We start from the raw sequence: 12,989 nt of genomic DNA on the forward strand, positions 1-12,989 counted from the left end.
AACATGAACGCACAGTGCCTGCACCATCTAATGTGCTTGCCGATACAAATGTTCCTTCATATGGACCGCTTAAACATGCCCCGTCAACAACTACAACAGGTCTACAAAATTCAAAACCCTTATCATCGGACGCAATGCAATAAACAAGTATTTAAATTCGTTATCTACAACTTTATGTATCCGAATGTGCGATTGTGGATACACTTGGTTCAGTATATAGATATAACGCGACATTTTTCTATATCCATCTGCTGGTCCACCTCTAAGCATCGTAATCGCCTTCTCTTTTGCACGCCATGCTTTCATGTAGTTAATGTCGACTCCGTAAACAACCTTCATCTCTTCTATAATGTCCACGGGTGTGTGTATTCTTTTGTGCTTGATTAATTTCAGAGCTGTAAATTCACTCACAAAATTAGTTGTTGTAACCACATTATTCAGCATTCGGTCGCTAAGACTACAACTATGCTCCGAAACAAAAGTTTTAATCACAAACAATTTTGATTCATTCATACAAGACGCCGTCATGATCCACTTGCAATCTTCATCACAACAAATCAGTACATAATTGCATCAAAATATAAAAACTTAGTCATTTTATTAAATAAAAGTAATAAACTTGAAAATAGAAAGAAAAAAAATTATTCGTGAAACTGCCCAGTTATATTATACATATCTCTGAATGTATAATCAACATTATACATACGTCTTTTAACTTAAAAAATAATTCATAAAACACAATAAATTTCAGAATGTCTTTATTCATATTATCAGTACATATCTGCATCAATAAATAAAAACTTAATCAATGTATAAAATAGAACTATTAAAAATTAAAATAGTAAGAACAAAAAAGAAATACTTTCGCTGCCCCAGTTATATTATACATATCTCTGAATGTATAATTAACATTATACATTCGAATTTTTAACTTAACAAATCAGTAATAAAACACAAAAGACTTCAGAATCTCTTAAATTAATGTATCATATATTACTTTGACTGGCAGGATTTAATTATACATTACCAAACACATATAATATCACATTATACATTCGTATATTAACATTAAACATCAACAGTTCACAAAACTACACAACATAAACTTCTTAAAAAAAATTTGCATATGTTATAAGATCAGGACATAAAATTGATAATCTTATATCATACCTTTTTTAGTCGGATCATTTCGCTTTTGGATTGAATCCATTGGCTATTGCGTGTCTTGCCATTACTGAAACAAGAGTTTCCTTATCCTTGTATATCTGACTCACCATTATTTCAATGTTCTTGCAATCAGTAATGAAGTTTTTTACTTCAATTTCAGGCACATATAGAATATACTGATTATCCGTTTCAACAACTGTTAATGCAACCGAATCATATTCACTACCCTCGATACACATTACAACATCAGTTGCTTTATAAAACTCTATTTCACTATTGGCTTTGTCGCAAGTTGAAATACAAAGAGAAAAATTAACCAAACTAGCAAGTTGTTTCTTTAACTCAACGTAAACCCTCACTCCATTGTTGTTTCTTATGACAATTGGAGAAGAGTTTCCTTCAACCACATATTTCACTTCAATTTTTTTACGCACTTAGTCTATATCCAACTCCATGGCGATCGTAGAAACCAATTTCAAGAAAGTAATACTTTCCGAAACAATTATTGCGTGACTTTTATATGACTTATAAGTAGTTTCTGAGTCCCAAATTCTAGAATACCACAGCAATATTGGGATATTCATGTTGCTTTTTGAAGTATTTAAGAACGTATGTAGAAGAATTTTGTTGCTTTTTCGGATTTTTTTAGAAGAAATTTGTTGCAGCAATAGAGCTTTTTTGCTTTCCAGATCTTGAATCAAATATTACAGAAAATAAAAATTGAATTCTTAGATTTTTTTTTAAAAAAATTCAAATTTCAGTTACTAGTTTTTTTCATAAATGAGTTAATGTTAGCTAATTATTGCCGTTAATGAAGAACAATAATATAATTACTGATTTCAATTACCTTAAATTTAGGAATAGTTGTGTCATCATAAATTCGACCAATGTATAATATTTGACCTAATGTATGAGTATATTTGCCAAATTTTGGAAGAGAGAAAATAAGAGGGAATTTTGTGTAATTACTTTCTTAAGCTAGGGGATTTATGTTGTTTATACATTTTTTATCCAAAAATTACTAAAAATCCATGATTTAGGCCACATGGATATATCAGATTCTTCCAGACACATCAATTAATTTTGCAAGAATATATCACATTCTACACGTAGAATACATCATATTTTTTCTGAATACAACAACAACAACAACATATCCAGTGTATTCCTACCTAATGGGGTCTGGGGAGGTAGAGTGTACGCAGACCATACCACTACCTCAAGAGAAGTAGAGAGGCTGTTTCCATAGACCCCCGGCTTAGGACCAATAACAGTATAACAAATATAAAAAGTAAGTGCATATAAACTAGTATGGTACACAAAACAAACTAACAGTATAACAAACACAAAAATAAGTGTATAATAAACTAGTACGGGATGCAAAAAAACCAACACCACTAACCCCAAACTACAGCTACAACACTACGAACCAGACTACAATTACTGGGCCATGACTAAAATCATCAAAACAAAAACCCATTCGTAACATGAAATTATCAAACCATAAACTAAAAGTTTAGAAACTAGAGGAAAAAAACAGTTATCGAGCCAACTTAAACTCCTTGAAGGTTAAACCACTAAACCAAAGCATAAAAAAACCCAAAACCCATGATTTAATCAAGAAAATGTCAAAAATTTAAACAATCAAACAGTTAATCTTGTGAAAGATGATTTAGTAATCACCATCTCTAATTTCAAGGGGAAAAAAAAAAAATCAAAGGAAATTCCAGATGAAGTAATAAGTTTCTTGAGCTCCTTAAGCAAGAAATCACTAAAGCAAAGCATAAAGAAAACCAAAAAATAAAAATCAAAGGAAATTCCAGATGAAGTAATAAGTTTCTTGAGCTCCTTAAGCAAGAAATCACTAAAGCAAAGCATAAAGAAAATATTTTTTCTGAATACACCACTCAATTCTATATGGATACATCTTTATGTAACATCGGAGATTTATTATTTAAAAATGTTGATATTTTAAGTAGTTATGGTAAGTTAAGTTATAGTATGATGTAATTTTTCCAACATGTAAAAGAAGCAGAACATTATGTCTTAGTGTTTTCTAAAGTGTCCGGTCTTGAATTTTTGTACTTCAAATGTCCAATTTCAGTATTCAATTTTGGTACCTCAAACATTTGATCGTGAGATTTCATCATCTAAAGTGTTTGATCTTGAAATTTTGTATCGCAGATGTCCGATATTGGGATTTTATCATTTTTGTACCTCAAATGTTCGGTCTAGAGATTTCGTCCTCTAAAGTTTTCAGTCTTGAATTTTATTCTCATTTAATAAGTTCTAATGTATGGCTATTAGGAGAAAATTTTTTGGTCAATTGAACAAATTTACTGTCTTTAAATATCGTGAACCTGTGTCTTGTCAAAAGTTAGAATATCTTAGTCGTAGAGTGTGTCTGGATAAAGAAGAAAGATGGGCTAGTTGGCTATGATTTGGGCCTCGTATTATTATCATGAATGTAAACTTGTAAAGAAGGTGAGTGTTGGCAAGTTCTGTGCTAATTAATGTTGTAGTCGCTGCTTGATATATTGTTGAAAAATGGCAAAGTGACCGCTCCATCATAGTTTTAACTATTGCGTTATTTTATTATTAGATATAACCATGTAGCCTTATTTTTCTTTTATTTTCTCCTCTTCCCATGTTTTCTCCTTCGTGTCTCTCTGTTACTTCTGAGAATCCTATGTAATTTATATTGGAGAATTAACTAACCGAATTGTCACTTGACTTTCAATGAGAACTGTGTACTTTTTTTTATTTATTTATTTATTATTGGTATTTAGAATTGTGGAGAGTGTGGGAGAGGGAGTGACAAAACTTGAATTAGGAGATCATGTTCTTCTAAAATAGTTAGAAGAGGACAACTTGGTTGAAATTTGAATGTGTGTGCCATAATTACATATTATCATATATTTAAACAATTATAAAGAATTTGTACAATATAAATACATTACATATACATGCAGATTTAGTGACGGGATGTTTGAGGCCATTTTTTTTTATGTAAAAAGAAAGTGAACTATACATAAGAATCCCTTGAAAACTTGTCAATTGTACAACTTTGTTTTCTTTTGCTTTTCATCTGCTTCATCAAATCTGAAACGCGTGAAAATCATTTACACCTTCGATAGTATTTTAAAAGCACAAACAAGTTGTCCAATTAAGTGAAAGTCCTCCAATTATTTTAAAATGGATGGGAGGGACAAAAGTTTTTTGAGTTTTTTTTTTTAAGTTTTTCCGTTCCAACAACTTGTCCCAGTTGTAGAACAACTTTGGTAGTTGTTAGACAACTAGGCGTACAAGTTGTTGAGCAACTTTGGTAGTTGTTCGACAACTAGGCGTAGTTGTTCGACAACTGCGCGAAGTTGTTCAGACAACTAATGTAGTTGTCCAACAACTATCTCCGTTGTTCAAGGGCCTTAGTTTTTTTAAGGAACAAGTTTGTGGGACCCACTTGTCCCCCTTTTTTTAATTGGAAACTTGGAAGGCCCTTCGGACTTATTTTTCTTTTAACTTTGAGCAATGGGATATTCATTAGTATACTTATAAGGAGGGTCTGATAAAAATGACGGAAATTGTTTCCATTAGATTATACCGGACATAGTCAGATAATTTTCTCCATGCCATCCTAAGCTTCATTCATTGTTGAATAATATCTCAAACGTAGTTTTGGGTCAAGACTATACCGTGGAGGGCAAATTTGGAAAATGAAAAATTATGTGTGGGATTCAGGTGGCGGGTGATAAATAGCACGTGTGAAGAAGAGAAGAGGAAAGCAAAGTTATTATGAAAAATCTGCACTCCTCTCATCCCCAATTCTAAGTTTGAGCTTCTCATCTCCCCTTCTTCCCTATCCCTATATTTCGGTTCAATCTTTTTATTTTGTAGTTTATCTATATTGAGTTGAGTTGTAATTTCCTTTTTATTGTTTGAAGTAATACAAGATGGATGGATTTGTAAATTGAGTTAAGTTTCCAACGAACCGAAAGAAAACATGCATGGAAAGACATGCCTGAGACGTTGGAAATTATACTCAACTTCAGGAATAGTTGTTCATTTATTTATTTTGACATAGCACATAAATGGACACTCAAACACCGACTTTAAGTATAAACATCTAGACACCTCAACTAGCCTCCAACGTATCAATTGAACACTCCCAAAATAATCATCTAGACACCTCCAAAATTTATGTATTACGTCAACACCGGGCGTCCACGAGACAGTGGACAAGTTGAAGTTTTTCGTTGTTGGTTAAGATAAAGTTGGAGGTGTCTAGACATGCATTCTCAAAATTTGAGTGCTTGTTTGTGTATTATGCCTTATTTTTTTTCTCTCGACAACTTCACCCTACTCTGGGCCAACAATCAAATGAACAAGACTTTAACATCAGAAAAAAAAAAAGCCAGTTTAGGGACTAATTGACACCCTTACGAGGAAAGCAATCATGAATAACAAAATGTAGCAGAAGGTCTACAATAGTTTTGTGGCTTAACAAGAATAGGGAGGTTAGATTGTTAAAGCTGCAAAAGATGACTGTTTTTGAGGAAAGCATAAGTTGCTAGGTACTGCCCAGATAAGTAGGATTCCTATTTCCAGTATGACAACAACAAAGTGCAGCATAACTAGGCATTCCAAAGGGCAGTTTTCAAGAGGATATTTGAAGGAGAATTAACGTCGAATAGTGAGCAATCAAATGTGCAATCTGGAGTTCTTCAGCAAGTTGAGATGAATAAATGTGGCAGCTGAACAGGAAACACCAGGAGATAGATATCTACTGTTTGCAACTTCTTGGAATTTGGAGGGGTGATGGATTGGTGTGAAGCAGTTTAACAAGCTTGTATTTTCTGATATATCTATTCATGGATTCACACGAGTTCACCTACTGATGATTTTTTGGTATGAATTCTGACACCAAAAACTTGAATACTAAAATTAAATATCAACTTCCAAACGATTAAATAGAACAGATGAATTTGAAACAATGGTCTAAGTTTGTGACTGATTCAGTCTTTCGAATAACTCAAAACAAAGGTGATGACCAAGAATACTGTCACCTTCCTTGGTTCCAAATGCACCCTTGTTAGCGAAAGGGTGTATGCAACTGCCGTTTCATGCAAATATTGATGTAATTTGGATAAGAGAAAGAAGAAAGAATGATTGGTGTTTCTTGATACACAAAGAGACGTCATCGCCATATCTTGATCCACTGGTCATGACTCACAGAAGCTATGGTTCCTTTCGAAGGTGAATCTGCTAATGAAGAAATTATACCAGCATGTGCACTATATGGCCGAGTTATGTTGCTCTGGAAGAACGGATTCCACAGCTCCAGGAACTGCAACGACATTCGATGGGCATCAGAAGAAGAGGGAAAAGCAGAAAGAAAAATGACGGAGTATAAATGTGAATAAGCTTCAAACATGAAACGATTTCATCTAAAATGCCAAACTACTCAGTTTGGTGATATAACATTCCTAAATTTCCCTCAAATAAGAAGTCATTAAGCACCGCGGAATGATCAAACACGAATAGGAAAGCAACATGTTCAGATGAAATCAATATGCAATCATCATTTTCTTTCCTGACATGAAAAAATAGCAGGAATAACAATGATACTCTCGGACGCAAAACTCATTCAAAAATTTGCATTCTGAGACATTATTATGACACCAGAACTTAAAATTGCAGACGACACATATTCTTTCACTCCTATTATTCCTTTTCGAGTTCATATCTTTGTTTCTTTTCTTTCTTTCTCGGGATGGTTCAATATCTAAGCATCTTAAGTTAAATTTGTTGTCTTGAAAATATATAGAGATATTAATCCATCCAAGTCTAGAAAGAACCTATCTATGAGTTCAAAGCTTCAACAGAAGATGTCCACATTGTGTTAAGCATACCTCAAAGGAACCAATCACCAACACTTGAGCGTATCCAGGGTGGAAAGTGCACGACTGGAACTTATTGCCACTAGAGCACAATTCATGTAGACACTTTCCTTCACTAACAGACCATATCCGTGCACTATCTTCACTCACGGATGCCAGGTAATTCCCACTTCCATCCCAACAGATTGAGCGGACGTCTTTGATGTGGCCCTATAAATCAAAGAAATGAAACCACGTTGATAAGATACAGTAGTGCAACAGATGAAATTTTTTGAAATAAGCTTGATCAGTGATCAAAAATAAGCATCTTACTTGTAACTGTTTTTGGATGTTGTTAGTCTCAACATCAAAGATATTTATCATATTTCCGATGGAACTTGCCAAAAAGTCCCCATGTCGAGGCTGAAATCTAACTTGTCTACTCCCTCCCTGCATTTATACCAAGATTTAGTGAATGAATGATAGCAAATTTTTTATAAACCACTCTCTGTGTTTAGAACACCGAATGATGCGTTGCTGAATGTGATATGAATGTTGGTTTAAATAATACTGAGAAATCCTTTTATTTCCTAAACTATTTATTTGCTTGTGTATTCTCATGATGACCAACTACTGATCTCGAAAACTTTGAAATTTTTCGGAATGAAGAAAGAATAGTGAGAAAAACATTTCCCACAATCAAATGTAGGAAGTCATGAAAATAAAAGATTCAACGATGATTCAGAATCAAGTAATTAAGTAATCTCAAAATTGAATGGAAACAAAAAAAGAAGGTATCTATCAAATTATGGAGCATTTGTATATCAAATAAAGCTACCTATTTATCAATATCTAAAAAAAGGGAAGGAAATAAAACACCAACCTTAAAAATGAGTTTGCGATCACCCTTAGTGACATCCCACAGTATAATGTCATCGTTGCTATCACAAGAACTGAGGAGACCTGCATTTCTCGGATGAAAATCTACTGACATCACATGCTCAATATGCCCGACAAGGTTTTGGAAAGGGTTGCTTGGCTGGATAATGACAAAATGGTGAGATATGTATATTACCATGGTTGTAATAGACACAGATCAAAAGGAAGCAATTCAAGAGATTAGTCAGTTATCATTATGAGAAATCCTGATAACCATAAGAATAGAAAAGAGACTCTGAATGTCTAAGACTTCATAACATGTTTTGGTAACAGCAAGTTCCTCACATATTGACTCAAATGAAATGTATTATAGACAGCCTAACATGATGATGGTGATACTTGATATAATTGCGATAAATCTTTTGAGTATCCTCGCTACAGAGATAAAGAATGTGGAAATAAATCTCACACTGACAATTGTCTGAGGAGCTAAGAAAATATATATGTTCTAGTATAAGTACAAACAAAAGAATAAGGATAATATTAGCACAAAAAACAGAAGAAATAATGCGAGCCAAGAACAAAGAATCATAGAACTAATGAATGTATATCTTGGTGATTTGAGTCTGTGCTAATTGCTACTTTTGAGCCGTTACAACCTAAGAGAAGACTAACTGAAAGATTCATTCAACCAAGTATCTGCAATGGCAAATAGAGGTAGTACCTTGGCTGCATCCCATATCTTCACAGTTCGGTCAAAGGAAGAAGTCGCAAACAATGTTGAGTTTGGTCTAAAACGGATATCTGTGACATGATGAGCATGACCTTCTCCACTATAAACATTGTTATTTTCCAACTCCCAAATCAGAACCTAAACATAAATCACAGTACAAATTTGTTAACAGGAGAAGTTGAGATAAGCACTTTTCCATTTGACCAACTAACATCCTGTTGAGTAATTAATAAGACTAACCTTCCCGTCGTGTCCAGCAGTAGCCAACAACTCTCCTTTTGAATTAATGTGGCAACATAGGAGCTTGTTATAATTTGTGTGAAGGCTACTAACCTCTTTAAAGTTGTCTGCAAAGCAATATGAAGTCAATTATCATTCGTGCTGATAACTAGCAGTTTATCCATCAGGGTAAGAGCCTGATAAAGTCAGAAGCTACAGTGTTTAATCTTAAAACCTAGAAGTGACAACACATTCTTTTCTTCTTCTCTTCATTTTAAAGTTATACTAATCAAGGAAAGGGTTAGCAAATTTTTATTAGAGAAACTTACAGATGATACCTCTATTTGCCTCCACGAGAAGCTGCCACACACTACATGCTTTGAAGAAAAGAGGTTCATGACAAAGTTCAATATCATATATCAAAGGTCAACCATACACCTTCATATGTGTGGAATGAAGCTTTCAGTATTAGTCCCTAAAACACTACTGGCATCTGGAAGAATGAAGCAGGGTATAATGCTAATAAAACCTGCACGATAGGGTTCTCTAGGGGTAATGTTATTTCTTCAACATATTAGCATTAGATGCACAACTTAGCAGGGCAGGTTGAGTATAGAACCTAGCAAAAGTTGACACCAGTTATGTGCAGTCCTTATGGCGGATTAACTATTTCTGTCAATTATAGAGATTGCAACCTTTTTAATATCATATTCTTAGGAACCCTTAAGCTTGTTGTTACTCACCTTTCCGTTCAGCTTGAGTGTGGGCAAATGCAGCAAAACCAGCTTGAGCATGTGCAAGCGCAGAAAATCCAGCGACAGTAGCTTTCTCTTTCCCAGCCTACAGCTCAGGAATACATTAAATGAGCAAGAATAAAGTAGATGAAGAACACATAGACATAGGGGCAGATGTAGGTTTAAGGTTATGCGGGGCGGGCTGCAGGTTTTTGCGGGTTTAACAAAATAAAAACTAAATTTTTAAATCATAAGATACACGAAGGACAAATATAAACATATCAAGTACTTCTAAGGTAAATTTGAAATCTCTTCTATTTAAAATTTTCATGCAGTAGAAAAATAACAAATGGTTTTCAAGACTCCAAATGTTCTGTATGTGATAAATGATTAATTTGGGAACATACATGAGAAATAAAGAATTGATTGTACCACACAATTTATAATAAAATAGGGTTCGAGTGAGAAGTATCTGACTTGAAGAATAGCTTAACAAAATAAAAAGAGAGAAAAAGTTACAGTATCAAATCAATACTACTTACCGGAAAAATGAAAAAGAATTTCATCAATTTTATTTTTAGTATCAAACTCACCTAAAAAGGAACTTTATAAAAAATTATTATGTGGGCGGGTATTAGCGGGGCGGATTGAAAATAGAATTTTTTGTTATACGGGCGGGTTGGAGTCTTCGTGGGTTTGCCGCGCAATCGCCCCGCCCTGCCCCGTTTTCCATTCTTATATAGACATTTCGTACGCATTCATCCAAGTGACTATAAGGTGACAGAGACAAGAATAAACTAAGATAGGGAAGTCCAATCCCCCAAAACGATGATGTCTGTCAGCGACAGAATGAAATGAAATCACAAGCACATGAAGGGCTTAAGAAGTAGATGAAAAATGCTCTTACAGGTGCCAGAGAACTCAATGGAGTTTTCCTCTTTCTGCCTCTCTGATACAAAACACATGTAAAGTAATTAGAAGCCAAATAGGGACACATGCTTCCTCAATTTTGGTACTGCTAAAATATTGATGAAATTTGAAGACGTTCAAATAAAGCCAGTAACTTGCGACAGCCTTTATGATTTAAGACCAACCTTTTTTAAAAACTGCACTCCCAGCTGGTTTATTTGTTCTTCCACTGCAGGTTGCTTTCCAGAACTTCTCATAATTCCACCCATTGGAGCTATTATTTGCTGTTCAGCTGGTAAGTTCTCCAGGGCTCCTTTATTTGCATCACCAAGCATCTGTTCAACACCAGAAGAAGAAAAAAAGAAAAAAGTGTAAGGCAGGAAAAAGATCTCGATCACATCAGTATAGTAGGATAACCAATATTTTGTCCATAAATATGTTGATTGTTGGACTATGCAAATACTTTGAAATTTTCTCTTTTTTCTTTCTGCTACAAAGGTTTCTCCTTTTAAAGTTGGGTTTCAAGTTACGGGACTTATTTTGACTATTAATAACACAATGTACAAGGTTTTACAAAGAGATTTCAAAGACCACGAAAAATATGAAAACCAATTTGTGGTCTATTGCACGGCTAAAATAATTACACTACAATCCTTAGGAGAGAAATGGTTACTTGGATATTCAACTTACTCCTGCATCTTTTACACTTGAGTCCGCTTCAGTGAGCATACGAAAGAAATCACTAGAACTTGCAGAGGCAGAAAATCCAAGCTCATCCAATGTTTGAACTGCTACATTTGGTAAAACATCCTGTTGAGGATAGGATGTAGTTATCAAAAACTGGGTTGAATATGAAAAGAATGAAGTAACTAAAACTCAACCCGAACCTAAACACCATAATGGATTAAACATATCTATTGATGCAAAAGTTCGAGGTACTCACAACAGATGGCCATCCTTGATGAGATGCTTGTTGGAGATATCGGTTGTTCCCTGTAGGTACAATGCAAAAAGAAGATCAAAAGGAAAGTTAAAATTTTAAAAAGAAATAAAAGGAGATCTAGAAGTGCTTAAAAATGCCACATATTTAATATAAGGAGATCAAAAAGTGCATAGAAATGCCCACAGATCTACTAACCTGATGGAAATTGTACAATATATTACCAACAACTAGGCCTCAACTCTGAGCTACTTGGGCACATTGTACAGGCTATCGTTAAAAAGTATTTAAAATTTCATCTATATGATCACTGCAAGAACTTTATGGTGATTATCTGAAGAGAACATGCAACAAAGAGAACTCGTCACGGATTATTTTGCTGAATCTAAGTCTTAAAGATTGTTTACTTCATACACCTTCCATGTTAGTTTGTCTAGTGTCTTTTGCTGCGACAATTTCCAGTTGATAATGAATTGAACTTCAAAATGAAACTGGAACTAGAACTAAGAAAACACAATAACTAAATCTTGGTCAGTAAGTTAATGGAAATTAACTGCACATACAAAGTATCATTTTCAAAAACGAAAAGATAAAAGTGCAAAGGGAAAGTGCATTGTATTAAAGTTCTCTTTTAAGAACTTTACTGAATGCCTCTGCTGCATACTTTCTTGGGTGGATCTTCTTCATAAGCTGCCATATGTTCATCCTTTTCTTACTTCAACCAGCAAGATGTATCTTTACCAAACTGGGAAGTGTGTCATACATAATCTTAGTTGTAAAGATTTTACTAAAAGGTAATCTTTCATGGCATAATCACCAAGGGAATGGGAATCAATGATAGATATCACAGGTGTAGTTTAATCAAGCTGGGCATCCTTGAGCTAGTATTATAAAGTTGAGTTCAAACTCAAGCTAAATTATCAAACTAGCTTCAAATTGCAGTACAGCTAATTCAAATATATGCAGACAAGTTCAAGCACGACTCAATACAGTAACAAGCGAATTAAGAACCTTGAACTCGAGTTCGAGTTCAAAGTAAACTCTCACACACATACGCATACAGTATAATAAGATATAATAAATATATCTTAGATCAAATCAGGAAATATTTTCATATTACTAAATATATAATGATTATTGTTTGCGGTAAGTGTAATGCTAAAGAAAACTCTTAGTACGCTTTATACTTATATCAAAATAATTATTTTCAAGAAACACGAGTAGGCCTTAAGGTTACACATGCCGTAATAGTTAAAATAACAGGCTAAAGTTCAGCAAGTTGAGTTGTATGTTTGAACAAATATGGCTCACTCAATATCCCTAGTTAGTTGAATAACTAAGTATTATCTGATAACTAAGTAACAAGAGCCACCTTAGACTCAGCCAAGCCATATTTATAAATCTATACCACATGTCATTTATATCCAAAGTGGTGCTTATGTGGCCTAGATAGGTTAGGAAGAGTCACATAGAAACAATTGTTGTTCAAGAATCTTTTTTCTGTGTCAGCTAGTTGGCAGGAACTAATTTGG

General features: G+C 34.0%; 1 protein-coding gene across 2 annotated transcripts in view; it reads right to left on the reverse strand.

The window, feature by feature from the left end:
- Positions 1-6,095: 6,095 nt before the first annotated feature.
- LOC107859368 overlaps positions 6,096-12,989 on the reverse strand; it is a 20,755-nt gene continuing 13,861 nt past the window's right edge. For both annotated transcript variants that reach the window (XM_047406921.1, XM_016704352.2), the window contains 11 exons: positions 11,461-11,510; positions 11,208-11,327; positions 10,703-10,852; positions 10,516-10,557; positions 9,618-9,714; positions 8,896-9,002; positions 8,647-8,793; positions 7,927-8,082; positions 7,377-7,493; positions 7,077-7,274; positions 6,096-6,511 (listed from right to left, as the gene is read on the reverse strand). In XM_047406921.1, coding sequence (XP_047262877.1) covers positions 6,362-6,511; positions 7,077-7,274; positions 7,377-7,493; positions 7,927-8,082; positions 8,647-8,793; positions 8,896-9,002; positions 9,618-9,714; positions 10,516-10,557; positions 10,703-10,852; positions 11,208-11,327; positions 11,461-11,510 — 1,334 coding nt within the window. In that variant the 3' untranslated portion in view covers positions 6,096-6,361. The remainder of the gene's footprint in view (positions 6,512-7,076; positions 7,275-7,376; positions 7,494-7,926; positions 8,083-8,646; positions 8,794-8,895; positions 9,003-9,617; positions 9,715-10,515; positions 10,558-10,702; positions 10,853-11,207; positions 11,328-11,460; positions 11,511-12,989) is intronic.

The sequence above is a fragment of the Capsicum annuum genome, chromosome 2 (assembly GCF_002878395.1).
Source record: "Capsicum annuum cultivar UCD-10X-F1 chromosome 2, UCD10Xv1.1, whole genome shotgun sequence".
In the NCBI taxonomy this organism is placed as follows: Eukaryota; Viridiplantae; Streptophyta; class Magnoliopsida; order Solanales; family Solanaceae; genus Capsicum; species Capsicum annuum.